Raw genomic sequence first — 20,828 nt, 5'->3', positions numbered from 1 at the left:
ACAATTGTTATTTCCCCATCCGTGCAAAAAAGCAGTAGCTATACCTCCGGGAAAACGAAAATCTCTAACGGTGACCGACTTTCCTTTTAATTTCCGCAAGATGCAGAAAAAGACGGTACACGTGAATCACTATTAACGGGTTAATTCCATGCGACTAACGGTATCTAGTAGCATCCAAACAGGTGTAGAAAGTGGGCGTTCAGCACCTGTAAATTCAGCGAGGCGCGGCGTGGCGCGGCACCTGCACTTATTACGATTTTTGTCGGACTAACTCGTCGCGAACCCGACGCGGTTTCCATGTTTGGATTAAAAATTGGTGGCTGGCCGCGAAAAAATTTAAGTTTTTCGTGGACAGCGAGAGGTACGTATCTTGCGCCAAAAAGCCTCGATGCGGACGGATCGAACAGATTTCCAAATAAAAACGGGCCGGATTCAGAAAGTTTTAGGATAACTTTCGAACCCAAAATCTCGAACAGTGTTGTTGAAGGTCCATCTAGAACCATACGATCGCTAGACTGTAGTTCCAGACTAGACTTCCCACCGCTAGAGAACAGAATTCAAGAATGTTGTTTCGCAAGATTACAGCCCTGTCAGTAGCGTCGCTGTTGACAAGTCGCGTTGTGGCCGACGATCTGCCTGCTATCGAGGTCAAGGGTAACAAGTTCTTTTTCTCGAACAATGGCTCCCAGTTTTACATGAAGGGTATTGCTTACCAGCAAGACACAGCCAACACAACCAGCGGCGAGAGTTTCAACGATCCGCTCGCTGACTACGAGACCTGTTCCAGAGATATCCCATACATGCAGGCTGTGGACACCAACACCATCCGTGTGTATGCCTTGAACAATTCTTTGGACCACACCAAGTGTATGCAAGCTTTGAATGACGCTGGTATCTATGTTATTGCAGACCTATCTCAGCCTTCTCAATCCATCAACAGAGACGACCCTGCTTGGGATCTTGAGCTGTACAAGCGTTACACTGACGTCATTGATGCCATGCACAACTACACCAACATCTTGGGTTTCTTCGCCGGTAACGAAGTCACCAACAACAAATCGAACACTGCTGCCTCCGCCTTCGTTAAGGCCGCTATCAGAGACTGCAAAAAATACATCAAGGACAAGGGCTACAGAGACATTCCTGTCGGTTACTCCACAAACGATGATGAGGAAACTAGAGTCAGCATGGCCGACTACTTCGCTTGCGGAGATGAAGACGTCAGAGCCGACTTCTACGGTATTAACATGTATGAGTGGTGTGGCTCTTCTACTTTCCAGTCTTCCGGTTACGAGGACAGAACCAAAGAGTTTTCCAACTTGACTATTCCTATCTTCTTCTCTGAGTATGGTTGCATAGAAAGCAGACCAAGAAAGTTCCAAGAAGTCGGTACTCTTTACAGTGATGACATGACTGACGTGTGGTCCGGTGGTATCGTCTACATGTACTTCGAGGAAGCCAACAACTACGGCCTTGTGTCCGTCTCTGGCGACAAAGTTAGCACATTGTCTGACTACAGCTACTACTCTGAGGAGATCAAGAGCGTCTCCCCAACCTCTGTTAACTCTAAGACTTACACTGTCTCGAATGCGACTTTGTCGTGCCCTGCCACAAACTCGAACTGGAAGGCTGCTACCAGCTTGCCTCCAACTCCTAACCAGCAAGTGTGCGAGTGTATGTCTGGTTCCTTGTCTTGCGTCGTTGCCGATGATGTTGACGAGGATGACTACCAGGACCTGTTTGACTACGTTTGTGGTGTCATTTCTTGCGACGGCATCACTGCCAGCGGATCTAACGGCACTTATGGATCTTACTCCTTCTGCGATGCCAAGTCTAAGCTTTCTTTTGTCCTGAACAAATACTATGAGAGCAACGGTTCCAGCAAGTCTGCTTGTAGCTTCAGTGGCTCCGCTTCTCTGCAAACCGCAAGCACCGCCTCCACCTGCTCTTCTATCTTGAGCCAAATCGGTTCTCAAGGCACTGGCTCCGCCACTGGTTTGTCTTCCGCTACCGGCGTTAGTTCCATCAGCACCGGTTCCAACTCTGGCTCTAAGTCTGGGTCCTCGAGCTCTTCATCTTCCTCAAGCTCCTCGGACAAAAAGAACGCTGCCTCAACAAACTCTCCTAAGTCTGTCGCTCAGATACTGCTGACTGCCTTTGTGGCCATCGGTGCCACCGCTGGCGTTGGCTTTGTTATCGCTTAAGCGAGTAGCGCACCCGACTGCTGTTAGGCGACATAGCTAGTACTTTCATTGTAGCAGACTAAGTGCTGCGTCGTGTTATATATATTTGTTTCTGCTCTTAAGAATTCAACCAAAAGCCGCTTCCTACTTCATGGCGGGCGATAGTATGGGAGATCCGCATTCTATTTGTCTAGACCTTATTCGTAGGCTTGAAACCTTACGGCTTATGTGTTCTAGGCTTTCAAAACCCGTTGGGCCTTAAAGTTCGTGTCTATAGATGGTCTGGCCAAGCTATATATTGTTGCAAGTCCGGAAAAACGAAACAAAAACAGATTTCTTGGAAGTCTCGAACAAAAAAGGGTCAATCCTCTAGTGCTCGGGGAAGAGGTAAACAGTCTTCGCGAAACTTTTGGCCAAGTCGTGAGGATGCGCAGGGTATAAGCCGAACGCTGCAAATCAAGGAAAGATGAAGGTGCTTACACGGTCGGAGGAAACGTTGTTTCTTTTGGCGAAATTCAGTATTGAGCAGTGCTCAGTCTTTTCGTGCATTACAGTCCAGAAGGAGACCACGTCGTAGTTCATGGACCGCGTCGCATCTCAAGGACCGCCAGAAGGCATTCCGGTATTTTATATAAGTGTGGGACATCTTTGTGCGGATTAAGCTCAACTTGAAGCTGCTGGTAAGCGGTCGAAATTAGTTGGACAGAGTTATTTCCTATATGAGGTTTGCTACATCTTCGTTACTACTCTCTCTCTTATCGGTGCTTCAGCTGGCTCTTGCCGATGGAAACGATACCACCCCTGCCATCGAGGTCAAAGGCAACAAGTTCTTTTTCTCAAACAATGGTTCCCAATTCTACATGAAAGGTGTTGCTTACCAGGCCGACACCGCGAACTCAACCGCAGGTGATGAAGACACCATTGTTGACCCCCTGGCCGATTATGAAACTTGTTCCAGGGATCTTCCATACCTGCTTGGCGTCCACACAAACGTTGTGCGCGTATACGCCCTCAATACAAGTCTGGACCACAGCAAATGTATGAATGCTTTCGCCGATGCGGGGATATATGTTATTGCTGACTTGTCCGAACCCTCGGAATCCATTAACCGCGACTCACCTGCGTGGACTCTCGATCTTTACGAGAGATACACTAGTGTCGTAGATGCGGTCGCTAACTACTCTAACGTGTTGGGATTCTTTGCGGGTAACGAAGTTACCAACAACAAGTCCAATACCAATGCCTCGCCCTTTGTGAAGGCTGCCATTAGAGATACGAAGAAATACATGAAGGACAAGGGATACAGAAATATTCCAGTTGGATACTCTTCAAATGATGACGAAGAAACAAGAGTAAGTATGGCCGACTACTTTGCTTGCGGAGATGATGATGTCAAAGCAGACTTCTACGGTATTAATATGTATGAGTGGTGCGGATCTTCAACTTTCCAATCTTCTGGTTACGAGGACAGAACCAAAGAGTTTTCCAATCTCAGCATCCCTGCATTTTTCTCAGAGTACGGCTGCAACGAATCTCCTCCAAGAAAGTTTCAAGAAGTTGAAGCTTTATATGGTGATGATATGACTGATGTATGGTCGGGTGGTATCGTCTACATGTATTTTGAGGAAGCAAACAAATATGGGTTGGTATCAACATCTGGAAACACAGTGAAAACTTTAGATGATTACAACAACCTAAAGAAAGAGATCGCTTCTGTTTCCCCATCTTCGGTCAACAAAAACTCTTACACTCCCAGCACAACATCTTTGAAGTGTCCTGCAACTGGTACGAACTGGAATGCATCCACTGAGCTTCCGCCAACTCCTGACAAAGACGTGTGCGACTGTTTGAAGAGCTCGCTCTCTTGCGTGCTGGCAGATGACGTTGAATCAAAGGATTATGGAGATTTATTTTCGTATTTGTGCGACAAAATTGGTTGTGATGAAATTACAGCTGACGGTTCTGCTGGAAATTATGGCGAGTATTCGTTCTGTGACGCTGATATCAAGCTTTCGTTCTTGTTAGACAAGTATTACCAGAAAAATGGCAAGAACAAGTCTGACTGTTCCTTCAGTGGTTCAGCATCTTTGGCATCCTCTACTAGCCAAGCCTCATCCTGCCAAGCTAAGCTGTCTTCTGCGACAGCCAGTGCTAAATCAACTGGCTCTTCGAATTCCAATAGCTCTGGTAGCTCTGCATCCTCCTCTAACTCCAGTTCATCAGCTTCGTCATCATCTAACAGCAAGAAAAGTGGGGGCATCCAAGTTAAGCCAGCCTCACCAGCTGGCCTCTGGTTGGTAGCAATCATGGTTGCATCGGCCAGCGTTGGGCTTGGCTCTATAGTGTTTTAAGTTTGCTAATTTTTAAAGAGGATGTATGCATATTTAGAGCGTGTAATTTTACGGGATACATATATATTACACGAAGCTGTTTATTAAAGCTCCAGGAAGCTGAGGCCAACCTGCTTCCGAATAGCCCCTGTCTAAAATAATAGTTGAATGTTCTTGTTTATTGGGTGGTCACCATAAAAATTTCGTTTAAAGCCTGAGCATCCATAACTGCTGCACGTTTTTGCTTGATCCATTTTGAACGAACTGAGAGCCTTGACGCGATAGCATTTTCTTGAGGATCTCTTGGCTTCAACATGGACTCACGACTAACCTTGTTCGATTTGCTGCTCTTGTACTCTCGCTTTTTGTCTTTTTTATTTTTGTGTTTCTCGTCGCGGTCCTTCTCGCTCTTCTTGTGCTTCTGTTTTTTGTCTTCGGTTTTTTTCATCTTATGCTTGTCCTTCTTGTCCTTCTTATCTTTCTTCTCCTTCTTGACTCTCTTCTCTTTCTTGTCTTTAGTATCCCCGTCCTTCTTAAGTTTCTTGTCTTTGTCCTTCCTGCTCTTATCGCCTTTTTTGACAGTTTCCTTGTCCTCTTCGCTCACGTCCTTCTTTTTGTCGCTTTTTCGACTCTCTTTACTCTTTTTGCTCCTTTTGCTCTCTCTAGAACTCGGATATTCTTCATCTTCGCTATCAAGCTTTCTCTTGGTGCTTTCGTTACTGTATAATTTTAACGTCTTAGTTTTGGCGTCCCATGTACTTGCTAAGACGTCACCCTTGACAAAATGAATCCCCCACTTTCCGTTGATTATGTTTTGCTTCTTTTGGATATCTAGCTCGTTTGACACAGAATCTTCCTTCCCATTGAGTCTCCCCAAAAGGCGCTGGAAGGCATCCAAACCTGCGCATTCACCGCTATCGAATTCATCAGCTTTATCTTTCTTGCGTAATTTCGCTCCAAGCCCGAGGTTGTCGTCTTTGATAGACACTTTGACGTGTGTTGTGGTTGCATTTGGCATCATTCCTAAACCGGAACCGGGCCTCCAGCCCATCTTTTCGAGATGCTTGTGACCGAAGCGTGAAGTATCGTTACTCCACGCTGTGTTTCTAGGGTCGAGCCCCAGCTTTTGTTTATTCTTTGTTGCCGCTAGACCCATTCCTCAGACAAGGGGAGTTTCTCTGACTTCGAAAGATGCAAGTTACCAGACGCTCACCTAAATGTTGTTCAACAGTAGAGCTCATCTCATCTCAAGAAAATTTTGAAAATTTCTATTTTTTTGATCTTCGAGCGATGCCCGGAAAAAATGTACCATAAAAAATAAAGGTCATCTCAAACTGTTAGCGATGCTCTGGCAGAGCCATGATACTTTATGGGTTACAATTAAGATTTCATACTCATTATACAATGCAGGGCTAAAATTCAATGAATTTATGTACAAAAGGGGTAAAACAGGAAAGTGGGAGCATCTCAGGCAAACCAGTGCTGAACTTCCTGGACGACGTCAGAAGGATACCGCTGAAAAAGGTTCATAGCCTCGCTTTGGGGCAGTGTGCCCAGGAGTTTTTTGGTAGACTCAACGACTGCACTTGCATTTTTCCCGACCAATGATTTGTGATGCAAAGCTTGTACAACGGAGTCTAAAATATGAGGAATGGCAGCAGAGTTATGAACCGCTGGGGAATTGGAATCAATCAAATGAGCCAAGAATCTATAATTAAAAGCTGCTGCTTCTTCATCCTGAACAATGGGGAAAGTTTTGAGCCAGTTGGAAACGTAGTTGTCGAAGTTTGGAACATTAGGACCATAACTGTGCAAAATCTTGGCAATAGCAGCACTTGCATTTTCAGTGGAGGTAACATTCTCCTCAGATTTGGCATCAGGAATAGAAATCACACGAACTAAGGTATCCAGTGACTGCGAACACTCCTGTGCATAAACGTCACGACTGTGCTGTGCGCACACACCGATCACATAGGCAGCTGCTTGACGAATAGAAGCTTCGGGTGAGACAAGATATTCCTTCACTTCGTTGATGAAACTGTCCTTGTACACTTCTGTAGCAGGGCCAGCTGTCTCAATCATGTCCCCAATAGCACATAGTGCAAATAAGGTCAAGATGACCTCGCCGTCTCTGAGATAGGTGACGACAAGTGGCCACAAAGTTTGGAACTGGTTTAAGTATCTTCCACCCGTTGATTTGAAAACAGCCGCCAACGATTTGTTGATGTCATCGAGTAAATCCTCATCTGTGTAATCTTCAAAATCGTCATCAACATCCTCGTTATATTCGTCTTCTTGATTGCGGCGTTGCTTGACACGCTCGTAAATATCTGATAAATTGGCCGACAAGCCCTTAGTATACTGCAGCAACTGCTCGTCGCTCAAGCTGTTTTCACCCATAATGGCCAAACCATCGACTAAAGCCGTGTGGTAAATTTGAGTAATCTCGGGCATTGGTTCTGAGATTATTCCATTCAACAGCTTGGTGGAAGCCAAATGCCAAAGTTGAAGAACATCACTGTTCTGCACACCAGTGGCCGAGACAAGAGCAGATAGTAAGACAGGGATCAATCCTGCGCCAGTTGCTCTCACACCATCGTGTAAGTAGAAGTCAATCGATGGTACCGCAATCTCTTTCATGATCTCTGGCACGTAGACGGCGAAGAAGTTTTTCAGGATAGTAGTGTAGACCTGGAGCAGCTCCATGGCTGAGACTTTGTCATCCAGAATAGAGGTATGGATAGCGATATGCTTGCCTTGAATCTGAACAACGTCCCAATCAGAATACTGCTGGAAGTTTGCAGCATCTTCCTCTTCAATGAGGCTGACATCTTGCGTAGCTTTAGCAGTTTCAAGTAATGGGGGTATCACCACAGGCAATAAGGGCACGAAGTCTTCTCTCAATATTCTGCAAATTCTACTCCAGCCATGCTCGAGATACGACTTCATGGGATCGTCATCGTCTATGCCTTGATTTTGATATGCAATAAAGAGTTCTATCAACTCCTGAGATTGTGTAAGGAATTTTTCCTTGCCCACGGCCAAAGCTATCAGAGTAGAACATTCAATGCACTTTCCCTTCAAAAGCCTGTTAGCATTACCGGTGTCTGTTTTCAGCACGTTAATCAAAAGCGGCATCAAGGTATCATAATATTTGATGAACTTTTTCTCAGCTGCTTCCGCAATAAAAGCTATAGTAGTGAGCGCTTGCTCTTGAACATAGAATTTGGTACTTTGTAGCAGCGTTAGAAGGTTAGTTAATAAATCATCCAGATAAGGCTCCAAAATGGTTTGGGTGGCGTGCTCCGAAAAGTTGACCAGAGCTGCTGCTGCGTGAGTTTGAACTCTGTCGACCGATTGAGGAGTTAACTTAGAAATCAAAGGAGGCAAAATCCTTTCATGAGACGTTCTCTGTATCAGTGGAGCAAAATCAGTTGATATCTGGCCCAGCGCGTTACAGCAACCATATTGAACTCTAGGGTGGGGGTCGTTGATGAGAGGCACAATCATGTCCAAGATTTTAGGAATCTCGCCAATAAGCACATCTCTGCAGCCTTCCGCGGCTGAGGATAGAGCCATTAAAGCACCAAACCTTTCTCTCCATTCAGAAGACGAAACCATTTGTTGCAAGTATTGAAACAAAGGAGGAGCAAGGTATTTGCCCCCAAGCTTTAAGGAAACACGATCCAAAGCTTGACGTGCATGGTCGTAGGTAACTTCTTCGTCGTCCTCCTCTGTATCGTCTGAGTCATGCCAGTCAGAGGCTTGGTCGTCGTCGATTGAAACTTCAGTCATCATTAGCAGCGTGTTCATTATCAATGACTGGGCATAGCTAGGAGTGGATTTGCACATCTGCGGAGCACTTTCGCTGAAGGCCGTAAGCAATTCCAGTGCTGTGGTTCTAGCCGAGGTCTCCAAGTCCTTGTTCTTTATAACAATATCAGTGAACTGTATCATTTGGTCAAACATATTTTTGAACAACTTAGGTGCTAGCTCAACCAGCTCTATGAGGGACTCGAAAACCGATGCCAAAGCATCATCTTTACCACCGTCTAAAAAGTTTGGAAGACTGTTTAATAAGCTAGGCAACAGAATGCCAAGTTTCGCCCAGTGCTGTTTTGGTAGCTGCTTAAAGTAACCTACGAATGCGGTCACCGCAGCGACCTTAACATTGTCATCGGAATCAGTAAAACCAGCTTCAAAAATTGGAAGCACACTGTTGATATCAACTGCATTGATAAGATGTGGCACAGATGTAAAAATTCTAAAGCTGGATTCGCGGAAGTTTGCATCTGGATTTTTGATGGCCTCGAACAAGCCTTGCAATAAGGCAGGCCATTCAGGCAAGTCTTCCTGAGCACATTCAGCAATGGCATCAGACAGCTTGTGTCTGATTCCTCCTTGTCTTTCGGTGACAAATCCCTTCAGTAGCGTTTCACGTATCTGGTTAAGTGCGCTCTCGCTGATGTGCGTGATGTTCTTGGCAATAATGACAGTCTTTGAGGATGGAGGCGCTCTTAAAGCTAGTTTTCGGAAAAGAACGGCTGATAACGCTGCAAGAGTTGGCTCCGGAGAGTATGCCGCCTGCTCCGAGAGGAAGATCAAAAGCACTTCAATGTTATCTGGAGTAATCCAGTCTTTATTGAGAGTTTCCTCTGCTGCTGCACGGATTCCGTTATCAGGTGAAGAGAACCCGTGCAGTACGTTCACCAAGGTGGTGTTCACCTCATCTGGAAGCGCTGACATGGATCCACGTCTAATAGAGTACAGTATGAGCCCTCAAATTAAGTTCCCCAAGCTCAGCTCGAGTGTTCTCGCCAGAAGTTTCTCTGTGTGATGCTTTTTTGGAATGGCTATGATCCAATAAATTCATATACATAACACTACGTAGAGAAAAGTTTTCAGAAAGTATGTCACTAACCACGAACAGACAAGTCCCACACCGTCCTTCGATCCGCAGTAATCGCTTCCCATCAAAGGAGCTGTGGAAGAAGGTTTTCAAGGACACGAGCTTTGAAACAGGGTGATTGGTCCAGGCATTTGATATAGAGTAATGTTCTGTGTCGAGATTCTCGGCGGTTGGAGGCAATACTGCTACTATTATCCCTCTACTTCGTTCATCAATTGTATGGGCGAATCAGCGGGCGGAGCAATTTCCTGAAGAAGTTACCTGCGTCTTTCTGAGCCGCTTGAGTGTTTACGAGATTTACCTGTAGTAGCTTAAGAAAGTTTGGTTTAAAATTTCTGCGTACTCTATTGACAAGACAATTAGTTTTTGACATTGCCTAATTTTGGTTTTATGGGTCCTCTACGCTCATTTCAAAATACCCTTCGCTATGAGAACGCGCGCACTTTTTCTGTGTTCGAGACTTTAAAAAGCAGATATAAGATCTCTTCTTAATACCGGTAGACTTGCCTCCTTTCCGTACGACCCGAGGGTTATGACAACGATTTACGCTTTTCTACAACGTTCTTGGATTCGTACAAGGGAAGCAGTAAACGGTTTTTGGCGCTTAAAACCTCGAAGTATTGCCCTTCTGGTTTCTTCGAACTGGGCGCATGTATCAAAAGCTTGAGCAATCAGCGCATGTGTGCGAACCTCTGGAAGAATTGTTTTCTTTCTTGTACAAGAGATCATTGAGAAGCACGGTCTTTGCAGTCACCGGTCTTGCTATATGCTCAAGGAGGAGGGGAACTGGAGAACTGCAAATTTGACGCTGTAAGATTTGTGCACCTTTGCAAAACCTAGCGGTTAGTATTTTGCTGTCAATTGTTGACCCGACTGTCAAAGCTTCTTAGCGTTCCGTGTTTTCGTCACGTCCTTGGCATTATCAATTGAAGGCTCAGGCAGGATATTATCTTGAGTGTTGCTATACGGTTCGTGAACCTGTTGCTGCCAACTGCACTGTTTATTGGGCAGTTGGCAGAGTGTGAGGAAAGTGAAGCGTTGCTATACGCAAAAGCAAAAGTCGGAACCTATTGATGTATCAATTCAATGAGAATCACAAGCTTGGGGCCTGCTATTCATTAATTGAGCCACCAAAGTCGCAGATGTTATTCTTTACCGCCAAATTCAATGACAGTTTTTTGGAGAAGGTATTGAGATCCAAAACCTCCATCGCAGATGAGCCCACCCGACCTCAGAAAACAGCGAAGAATAAGGAGTTTTATTCAAAAGCAACAACTCGCTCGCGTCGGTTTATAATCTCAAGCCCCGCGTTATGAAAGCTTGGGCACCCTAGTAAACATACATAAAATCTGCGGCCTGCGTGCACGGCTGCAAATTGAGCCCAAACATAGTTTTGAGCTGCCTCTGAACACAAAGACTTTTAAAACAATGAGTAATGAGGGAGATCTTTGAGCCGTGCCTTTCACGGCGTCATTTCTTATCCAGGGAGGTTCGGCTGTTAACCCCGCAGCAGTGATCCTGTCAAGTTAGTTTCGTCTCGAAATTCTCAATATAATCGGGGTGACAAACGGTCTATTGTTTTGAGCTTGGTATCGTGGAAGGAACTAGCCTAACTATTTCGCCAACGTTTAATTTTCACTGCAAGAGCTAGGGTTCTGCATTTTTCGTGATATCAAATTTTTATCAAAATCTCGCTCTACCAATAGCGCTCCTTTGTATGAAGGGTGATATTTGAACGTCACTTATCATTGACTCAAATACCAGAATAGTTTCTGTACATGCATCCAGCATTCTGAGGCACAGGGATATGTATCTGCTGCTATAAAAAAAGTGGACCCTGAGACCTCTAAAAATTCCGCCATTTTTCAAGTCTCTCCAGGATTTTTAACGAAAACTTAATTGATGTTGTCGCGCACGTGATTACTAAGGCGGATTGAGCTTTAGCTACAGACTTGAACCGCAGGCCTGCTATATATGACTCAACCCCGCCCGCCAATCAGCAGAAGACATGAGCAACGTTATGGAGAAAAGCCCATCTTTAGGAACAAAAGCTAATAAGGCCAATGAATTTAAGAGAATTCTAGAGAAGATTGAATCGCTCGAGAAAGAAGTGGTAGGACTAGCGGAGCAGCTACGGTCCAACTCTCTGAGCGCTTCTCTACAGGAGAAAAGGCGGAAAAGGCGAGCAAGGTCTTCAGGGAAAGCATGGGCCTCCAAACGCAGACCTACAAGCATCTCTTTGCAGAGAGTCAGTTCTCTTGACTTGCTGGCAAACGTAGTGCTTCAAGTCAACAGCAGGGGAAAACCACAAGGTTCGAAGTCAGAGGCAGATGAATCGTCCGGCGCACTTAAATACGCAGAGAACTTCAGTCTTAAAGAAGTCCCAAACTTTGCATACTTTGGGGATTTCGGCGTATTTTCTTCGTATGCCATTCTTACACCAAAAGGCCTGGAGTGGATAAGGTCAAAGAGCATCAACTGCGAGGAAGAAATTGGGTATCTGGGCAACTGGTACTCGCAGTTTTTACAAAGCAAGAAAAGCGAGAGCCTTTTTCCTCTGCCCATTGCACTGCAGCCTCGGCCGGAACTCGCGGTTCTTGAGGCCCTCATTCAGGTGTTCGAAAAGTCGAGACTACACGCAATGTCCTTTGCGTTTCTAGATGGAATCCAGGCGCTCTTCAAGGAACTTTTGGAAGGCGAAGCAAAGTCTCTCAAAGCCTCGAAACATATTGTTCTTAATGTCGCTCTCGCGTTGGTGTGTCACTTCCAGCAGCACAGTTCGAAGACTCCCATCGAAGGGATGTCCAGCGAGGTCATGGAAACAATGCAAAACCTTGAAGCGCTCGTTGAGATGGAAGACAACTTTATATCCAATGCCCTTTTCTACTACCACCAGGTTTCTATTATGCCCGAGGGCATCCTCACGTTGCAGGCGATGCTTGCGCTGCTCGCGTACACAGATTTTACAGGTGCTCTTCATGCGTCCTATATTATGGTAACCCTGGCTATCCGGCTGGCCCAGGACTTGGGCCTTCACGCAGAAATTACGTACGAGGGCCTGGACATTGCAGAGGACGAAAAGCGAAGGAAAATGTGGGGGCTTTGTCGGTACTTCGACCTCAAGCTTTCCATGATCCTCGGCCGGCCCCCTGTCGTGGCCAACTACGATACAACCACGAGCTTCCCCAACTGCGGCACTTATCTGGGGCTTCTCGCGGAGGTGTGCGCGGGGACGTCTGCCAACCCTCCGACGTGCGAGCTCTCGTTTGCCAAGAAACTGCTTCACCTTGTGGTGAAGGAAACCGGGTTTGACCTATACGGTGGATTCCACATTTTCAGATTGGTCCGCGTCGCGTCCCGCGTTTATAGCCAGCTCTACGCGCCCTCGACAGCAATCAACCTTAAGAAGCACTTGGCCAGCGCGCAAGCGCTGCTGACCGAGATGGAAAGCTTCAGGCTATCTCTGCCGGACGGAGTGAGGCCTCTCAGCCCCGTCAAGAAGGCGGTGATCGCAGACCTCTTCAAGGTCAGCAACCTCCCGCCCACCATGACTCAGGTACTGATCTACAGCATCCATTTTCTGTTCTACATGAACCTAATGTTTATCCAGAAGGCCCTGTTCAAGACCCAGGTCTACCTGAAGGAGAACGGAGAGTACAGCGAGACGCCGTTCTACGAAAGCGTCCGCACCGCGCGCCACGCGCTGTCGCTGGTGGCCGAAACGTTCGAGCCCGACATGAACGGCTACTTCAAGCCCTTCCAGTGGACCATCAGCATGGCCTTCTTCGAGGTCTTCGTCTACACGCTTTCCAAGCAGGACGACCCGCAGGAGTTCGAGCACGACGTCCGCCTCATGGCTCACGTGCAGTGCGACTTCTTCACTCGCTACGACTCCATAGACGCCGTGGTCGGCCCCTGCACCCAGGCGCACCGGCAGAACGCTCTTCCCTCTCCGAACCTGCAGAACAATTTCAAGCACATGATCAACGTGCTGCGCAAGACTTTCTCCGCGCGTTTCGGCCGGAACGTCCAACTTACGCCCGCCCAGCACGATTGCCTCCAGTACAGCGCGAGCGACATCGCAACCACGCCGGACCGCGAGATGAACTCGCCCAGCATGAATCCCTTCAGCGGCGTTGACAATATGGAATTTTTCGGCCTGGATGCCAACATGTTCGGCTTGTGACACCGCGCTGCCGCCAGCCAGCAAGATGGCTTCCAAGCTCCCGCCGCTCCGTTTCCAGGGCTACTCGCACTTATGTAAACACCTCCCAGCCTGTGACTCAGTATCTGACTCAGCGCCTGCAGCGAGTCTTAACACCTTCCAGTCACCTGACCGCACTTCTTTTTCTTCTCACTAGCGACGCCAACCTCAGAGGATACTTGTCATCCCCCTGCATTTTATCGGGCTTCCGTGCGCCTGTGCGGTGCGAAGATTCGTTTCTCACTTGGCTATTCTTGGCCTTTTTGCTGCGCAGATATCTGACTCGTACACCTGAAACCCTTTAGCGCCATGTTTGGAAGGGGGACGGCCGTTACTCATCCATGTACTGCTTAGAAATAGAGTGGCTAAATTGCTCCGCGGAAGGGGCGGGGGCAGCGGAGGTAAGCGGATACCTTACGCACGAGATCTTTGATGCCTCGTACGAAAACAATGGCGGAAAAGGCAAGAGTGGCAAACATCAAGGCAATATAAAGAAGTCTGGCGCAGAGGACCGAAGCCGCAGGTGAGAAGAGATAAGGCCAGGAGCAAGATTAAAGTTTGAAGAACACTTTTTCACTAGCGCCAGAATACCAGTGTGTTTTAGAACACAGGTCAGCGAGCTAGAGAAGTTTAAGTTGGTACGTTCAGCGCGCCAGAGACTTGGGCATCGCTCTATTTACCCCAACACTAGCTTCACAATTGGAGTTCCAGGAAGAAAGCAAAAAGCCTTGGAATCGCCGATTGTTGTCAACTTCAGACTTCAGAAGGCTACCCCAGCGATAGACTGCGTTTACGCGACGGACTACCGCGTTTAGCTGCAAACAGGCCGGCCAGCGTCGCACACGCCAGGCATCTCACAACACGCGCACAGCGCAAACTCCGGAGCTCATCGCATTTTGGCCCCGCACGTATGATTTCCTCCACTAGCACGTCGTCAGACAGCGGCTCCGAGAAAGATCATGTCATCTCCATCCACGCACACAACGCGCCGCAGGCTCGCAAGTTAGCTGCCGAGACCGGCGCGGGAGCGGGCGACACCGCGGGCGTTGGCGCAGCCATTGACGCCGGCGTCGCCGCAGAGGCCGCCGACGCGAGCAGCGTGGCGTCTAGCACAGTGGACCAGAACAGACCGGAGACGTTTCTCAACAGCGACGACTTGGAGCGTGTAACAGACTCCGAGATCTACCCTCAGAAACGTCTCTTCAGCCTGCTGCACACGCGCAAAATTCCCCAGATCCCCCTGCCCGAGGAGCGCAAAACGTACCCGCTGTACCACACTAACCCAATCTACTACGCGTTTTTCTGGTGGGTGTTCCCTATTATCCGTATTGGATACAAGCGTACGTTGCAACCCAATGATCTGTGGGCCATGGATAACCGCATATCCATCGAAGCCATATACGCGACTTTCACCAAATACATGGACCACTACACCGAGATTGCGCGCCAGAACTACGCCCAAGAGCACCCAGAAGCCTCGCCGGAGGATGTACGCGAAAACACTACTCTCTCGAAGCACGCACTTTTCAAAGCGCTTCTGCGCACTTTCAAGTTGCAGTATTTCTTCGCGCTTATTGCAATGTCGCTTTCGAACGCGACCTCGGCGTTCATTCCTATGGTCACCAAACGTTTAATTAGATTTGTGGAGGAGAAAGCATTAGTGCCTGGCTTGAAAGTCAACGCTGGTGTCGGCTACGCGATTGGTGCTAGTATTATGATGTTGCTCAATGCAATTCTTCTGAACCACTCGTTCCATCTTGCGCAGCTCACGGGTGTGCAGGTCAAATCCATTCTCATCAAGGCCATTCTAAACAAATCTTTCAAGCTTTCAGGATACTCCAAGCACAAGTTCCCTAACGGAAAGATCACCTCGGTCATGTCCACGGACTTGTCTCGTTTGGAGCTTGCCATCATGTTCCAGCCTCTGCTCGGTGCCTTCTTCGTTGCCGTAATCATCTGTATTGTCCAGTTGATTGTCAACCTAGGCCCAGTTGCGCTGGTGGGTGTTGGCATCTTCGCCGCAGCGATGGTTGGATCTGCTTATGCCTTCAAAAGGATGATCAATGTGAGGAAAACCACAAACCAGTTCACGGACGCCAGAGTCACACTCATGCGCGAAATTATGAACAGTATGAAGATGATCAAATTCTATGCTTGGGAAGATGCCTATGAGAAGAACGTTAACGACGTTCGTACTTTAGAAATCCGCCAGACAAGGATAATGCAGTTCACGAGAAACTTCGTGACCGCGCTGGCTGTATGTTTGCCCAGTTTGGCCTCAATGGTCACCTTTTTGGTAATGTACAAAGTGAACAACAACGGCAGAAACCCTGCCGACATATTCTCCTCTCTTTCCCTTTTCCAAGTGCTGAGTATCCAAATGTTCTTTTTGCCCATGGCTTTAGGCACTGGTGTTGATGGGTCAATTGCACTAAATCGTGTTCAGGAAATTTTGGAAGCCGGCGAAGAAGATCAGGACATTGAAAAGACATGCTTGCCAATGGACGACGAAAAGCACGCCTTGAAGTTAGTCAATGCGTCTTTCCAATGGGAGAACTTCGAAGTCGAAGAGGCCAAGGACGTGGCCAAGGCGAAGCAAGCAGAGGACGACAAGAAAAATCGTAAGGATAAAAAGCACAATGCACATGAAGTAAAGACGAATGATTCAGATTCGACAGCTGACTCCAAGAAAGCGCCAAATGTTACGTTTAAGGGGTTTGACAACCTGAACATCCAAATTACTAAAGGTGAACTAGTCATAGTCACTGGCTCTGTTGGTACAGGTAAGTCTTCCCTGCTCTATGCCCTCTCAGGATTTATGAAGAAAACTGGGGGCGATATTTATAAGGACGGCACCATGCTGTTGTGTGGGTACCCTTGGATCCAAAACGCCACTGTCAGAGACAATATTCTGTTTGGTTCTCCTTATAACGAAGCTCGTTACAACGAAATCATCAGGGTGTGCTCACTACAAGCCGACCTTGAACTGCTGCCGGCGGGAGACCGCACTGAGATTGGAGAGCGTGGTATCACACTTTCTGGTGGCCAAAAAGCGCGTATCAACCTCGCTCGTGCAGTATACAAGAAAAAAGACATCTACCTATTTGACGACGTTTTGAGTGCTGTTGACGCCCGTGTGGGTAAGCACATCATGGACGAGTGTTTGATGGGCAAGCTGGAAGGGAGCACCAGGGTTCTGGCGACTCACCAGCTCAGTCTGATCGCTAGGGCTTCCAAGGTTATCTATATCGATCTCGACGGCAGCGTTGATGTTGGGTCTGTTGAGGAATTGAAGAAAAGGAAGCCTGGGTTCGTGAATCTCATGCAGTACTCGAACCACTCCGAATCCGAGAAGAAGCCAGGCGAGGTCGAAGAAGAGAAAAGACAAGAGGCGGGTGCGGGCGCTCAGCCAGTCCGCCCCGAAATCGACTCTCGTCAAAGCGAGCTCGAGGCCTCTGAGCTCAAGAAGCAAGTGAGCAAACGGTCCCAGCTTCAAGACGAACAGAAGGGCGTAGCGCCCGACGGCCGTCTGACCTCCAAGGAGGAGCGCGCTGTGAACTCCATCAGCTACAAGGTTTATCAGCAGTACATCACCGCTGGTGTCGGCAAAAAGGGATTTTTAATGCTGCCGATCTACCTCATGCTGCTGGCAGTGAGCACGTTCTCGCTGCTGTTCTCGTCGGTGTGGCTGTCGTTCTGGACGGAGAACAAGTTCAAGCACAAGAAGACGCCCTTCTATATGGGCATGTACACGTTCTTTGTGTTTTTCAACTACTTTGTCACCACCTCGCAGTTCTCGCTGATCTGCTACATCGGGCTGAGCGCCGCCAAGCGACTCAACCTGAAGGCCGTTCAGAGGCTGCTGCACACACCCATGTCGTTCCTGGACACCACGCCCATCGGGCGGGTGCTCAACCGCTTCACCAAGGACACGGACACCGTGGACACGGAGCTGACGGAGAGTGTGCGTCTGTTCGTGTTCCAGCTGTCGAACATCGTGGGCGTCATAGTGATGTGCATCATCTACCTGCCGTGGTTCGCGATCGCGGTGCCGTTCCTGATGCTTGTGTTTGTCGGCGTCGCGGACCACTACCAGAGCTCGAGTCGTGAGATCAAGCGGCTGGAGGCGGTGCAGCGGTCGCACGTGTTCAACAACTTCAACGAGGTGCTGGGCGGCATGGACACGATCCGCGCGTACCGCGGCGAGCGCCGCTTCCTCACGAAGTCCGACTTCCTGACCAACAAGATGAACGAAGCCGGCTACCTGGTCGTGGCGATACAGCGTTGGGTGGCGATCGCGCTGGACATGATCGCGATGGCTTTCGCGCTGATCGTCACGCTGCTGTGTGTGACGCGCCAGTTCCACATCTCCGCCGCGTCGGTCGGAGTGCTGCTGACGTACGTGCTGCAGTTGCCCGGCCTCCTGAACATGCTTCTGCGTGCGATGACGCAGGGCGAGAACGACATGAACAGCACGGAGCGGCTGATATCGTACGCCACGGAGCTGCCGCTGGAGGCCGCGTACCGCCGGCCCGAAATGAGTCCGCCGGCCGAGTGGCCGACCGACGGCCGCATTGAGTTCGACCACGTAAGCCTGGCCTACCGCCCCGGCCTGCCGCTCGTGCTGAAGGACGTCACCCTGCACGTCGCCGCCGGCGAGAAGATCGGCATCTGCGGCCGCACGGGTGCGGGTAAGTCGACCATCATGAGCGCGCTGTACCGCATGTGCGAGCTGCACGACGGTTCCATCACCATCGACGGCGTCGACATCTCGACCCTCGGTCTCTACGACCTGCGGAGCAAGCTGTCGATCATCCCGCAGGATCCGGTCATGTTCAAGGGCGACGTGCGCAAGAACCTGGACCCATTCCACGAGCGCACGGACGACGAGCTGTGGCACGCGCTGGTGCGCGGCGGCGCCATCCCCGCGGAGAGCCTCGCCACCGTGCGCGCCCAGACCCACGAGAACGCCGGCTCGCTCAGCAACATGCACAAGTTCCACCTGCAGCAGGAGGTCGAGGAGGACGGCACCAACTTCTCGCTGGGTGAGCGCCAGCTGCTGGCGCTGACCCGCGCGCTGGTGCGCCAGTCGAAGATCCTCATTCTGGACGAGGCCACCTCCTCCGTGGACTACGAGACGGATGCCAAGATCCAGACCCGCATTGTCGAGGCCTTCTCGAACTGCACCATTCTGTGCATCGCGCACCGTTTGAACACCATTCTGGACTACGACCGCATTCTGGTGCTGGACCAGGGGCGCGTCTGCGAGTTCGACACGCCAGCCGCGCTGTATGCGCGCGGCGGCGTCTTCACGGAGATGTGTGACCGTTCCGGAATCACGCGCGACGACTTCAACACCCGCCACCACTAGTGCGCCGTGAATCATCCGCGCGCACTCCCGCCGCCGCCTCCAGCTCCGCTCCGGCTCCGCTTCGCGTCCGCCGTGATCCGCGTGTGCCCCAACACCTCCGTGCCCCACGACTGCCGTGCTCTGCGACTGCGACTGCGACGTCTTCTGCACATCGCGCGTAGCAAGCAGGGTTAACCGGACCTCCGCTGCGCCGCTCGCGCCGCTTGCGCCGTGTGAACTGCACGGACTGCGTGATCCGCGGGCCTGCTTCTTCTGCTTGCGGCCACGGATGTGGCTGCCTATTGCAGTCGTGCGCCCTTCGCTTTTTCCCAGCAAAGCTCTGCCGCCCGATCTCCCAGACGGCGCGCAGGAGTGCGTCGGAAGTATTAACCGGCACTGCAAACTTGCGCTAAAAATATGCCTCCCCCCTCTTTCTCTTACCTATGTAAATAATAGACTTTTAATTGCTAACCGCAAATTGCAGCCAATAACAATGTTGATGCCTCGCGAGTCTCGTTTACTTCGCCGCGCGCGGAGCCGTCTAGGCGTCGGCGCACCACACATTCTTAAGTCCGGGAGTGCTTCCCCGTACACCGACATGCACCCCCCGCGTTAACCCCGCGGGCGGCGCCCCTTCCTCCCCGCGTGCAGGCGCATGTGACGTGCGCGGACGGCTAATTCTTTGGTATTGTTGCTGCCGGGTACGGCCATTCCGCGGGCCCGAAATCGCCTGATATGCAGCGCGCCTGGGGCGCTGTCTGGCGCCAGCGTCGGCAGCAGCAGCGGCTCGCGTTGCCGGCTAGTGTTGCTCTGTGCCGTCGCTCGCTCCAGGGGCCTCGACGGACGGCGCGAAGTCGCAAGCGGGCACGCGCGAGCTCGTGGCTTCCGCAGCCGCGACAACGCGCGGGGGACCGGTACGAACACGCGCGTGGACAACGCGCCGTCCGCCGCGCGACTATAAAACGTTGGGGTAGCGCGGGCGGCAGGCGGTGGACGTCAGAGTGGAGCTCCGACAAGGGACTGCCCCCGCGAGCGCAGAACAAGGCACCAGGGAAACTATTGCAGCGGCAAACGCAAGCATACACACAGCAGAGAACGCGCGCGAATACCCTCACACCCACACCCACACCCACACCCACACCCCGCACTCACTCACCCACGCACACACACGCACGTCATGTTCGACGTGAAATCTGAGTTCCCTCCGAATTCGTGGAACGCGGGCTTCGAGCCCGCGTTCGAACCCCAGGAGCCGCAGTGGGACGCGCCCTTCCAGTTCGAGAACGCGGCGCGCGGCGCCTCGGACCCGAGCACATGGCTGGACGCGGACATCGACGGCTTTAGCCCCGCACTGGCGCTCGATCTAGACCAGAAGAACTTCATGCTCGACTCGGCGGCCGACCCCGGCGCCGCAGGCCCCGCGGGCCCCGCGGAATACGGCCTGATGGGCTCCGGCTACGCAGGCCGCGAAACCACACCCGCGGCCGAGTTCGCCGCCGACCTCGTTTCGGACCTCGTGCCGGAACTGGTTGCGGCTCCGCCGCTTCCGCCACCGATGCCGCTAACACAGGTGCGGTCGCCGGAGTCTCCGACCCCGGCGCCGGCGCCAGCGGCGCGCAGCGCGCGCCGCGGCTCCAGGCCCGTGAAGGCCCGGCCACAGCGCCCCGCGCAGCCCGCGCGCGCCAAGTCGTGGAGCGCCGGCGGCTCCGTGTACAAGTACGTCGCGCACGCCCAGATGGCGATGCAGTGCGACCAGCGCAAGCGGCACGTGGAAAACCGGCACGCGTGGCTGCGCATATCACCCATGACGTCGCAGCGGCGCGCGCAGATCGTCGCGCGGCTGCGCGAGAAG

The 20,828-nt window shown here is 50.5% G+C and overlaps 6 protein-coding genes across 6 annotated transcripts; 4 read left to right on the top strand and 2 right to left on the bottom strand.

Moving 5' to 3' along the window:
- Positions 1–563: 563 nt before the first annotated feature.
- On the top strand, positions 564–2,204 carry KLTH0B09834g (KLTH0B09834p; the record flags this gene model as incomplete). Its single annotated transcript, XM_002552168.1, has 1 exon — positions 564–2,204. One exon carries the CDS (start codon positions 564–566, stop codon positions 2,202–2,204), a length of 1,641 nt encoding a protein of 546 aa, XP_002552214.1.
- A 698-nt stretch (positions 2,205–2,902) lies between these two features.
- KLTH0B09812g (KLTH0B09812p) lies at positions 2,903–4,534 on the top strand (the record flags this gene model as incomplete). The annotated part of the gene is made up of 1 exon (XM_002552167.1): positions 2,903–4,534. One exon carries the CDS (start codon positions 2,903–2,905, stop codon positions 4,532–4,534), a length of 1,632 nt encoding a protein of 543 aa, XP_002552213.1.
- A 157-nt stretch (positions 4,535–4,691) lies between these two features.
- On the bottom strand, positions 4,692–5,669 carry PXR1 (telomerase inhibitor; the record flags this gene model as incomplete). Its single annotated transcript, XM_002552166.1, has 1 exon — positions 4,692–5,669. The coding sequence occupies one exon, from the start codon at positions 5,667–5,669 to the stop codon at positions 4,692–4,694; it is 978 nt and encodes a 325-aa protein (XP_002552212.1).
- A 311-nt stretch (positions 5,670–5,980) lies between these two features.
- PSE1 (importin PSE1) lies at positions 5,981–9,259 on the bottom strand (the record flags this gene model as incomplete). The annotated part of the gene is made up of 1 exon (XM_002552165.1): positions 5,981–9,259. The coding sequence occupies one exon, from the start codon at positions 9,257–9,259 to the stop codon at positions 5,981–5,983; it is 3,279 nt and encodes a 1,092-aa protein (XP_002552211.1).
- A 2,171-nt stretch (positions 9,260–11,430) lies between these two features.
- On the top strand, positions 11,431–13,608 carry KLTH0B09746g (fungal specific transcription factor domain-containing protein; the record flags this gene model as incomplete). The annotated part of the gene is made up of 1 exon (XM_002552164.1): positions 11,431–13,608. One exon carries the CDS (start codon positions 11,431–11,433, stop codon positions 13,606–13,608), a length of 2,178 nt encoding a protein of 725 aa, XP_002552210.1.
- Positions 13,609–14,536: 928 nt separating this feature from the next.
- YOR1 (ATP-binding cassette transporter YOR1) lies at positions 14,537–18,997 on the top strand (the record flags this gene model as incomplete). Its single annotated transcript, XM_002552163.1, has 1 exon — positions 14,537–18,997. The coding sequence occupies one exon, from the start codon at positions 14,537–14,539 to the stop codon at positions 18,995–18,997; it is 4,461 nt and encodes a 1,486-aa protein (XP_002552209.1).
- Positions 18,998–20,828: the final 1,831 nt, after the last annotated feature.

Source organism: Lachancea thermotolerans (assembly GCF_000142805.1).
Source record: "Lachancea thermotolerans CBS 6340 chromosome B complete sequence".
NCBI classification, from domain to species: domain Eukaryota; kingdom Fungi; phylum Ascomycota; class Saccharomycetes; order Saccharomycetales; family Saccharomycetaceae; genus Lachancea; species Lachancea thermotolerans.
This window is presented reverse-complemented; position numbering and strand designations above follow the sequence as displayed.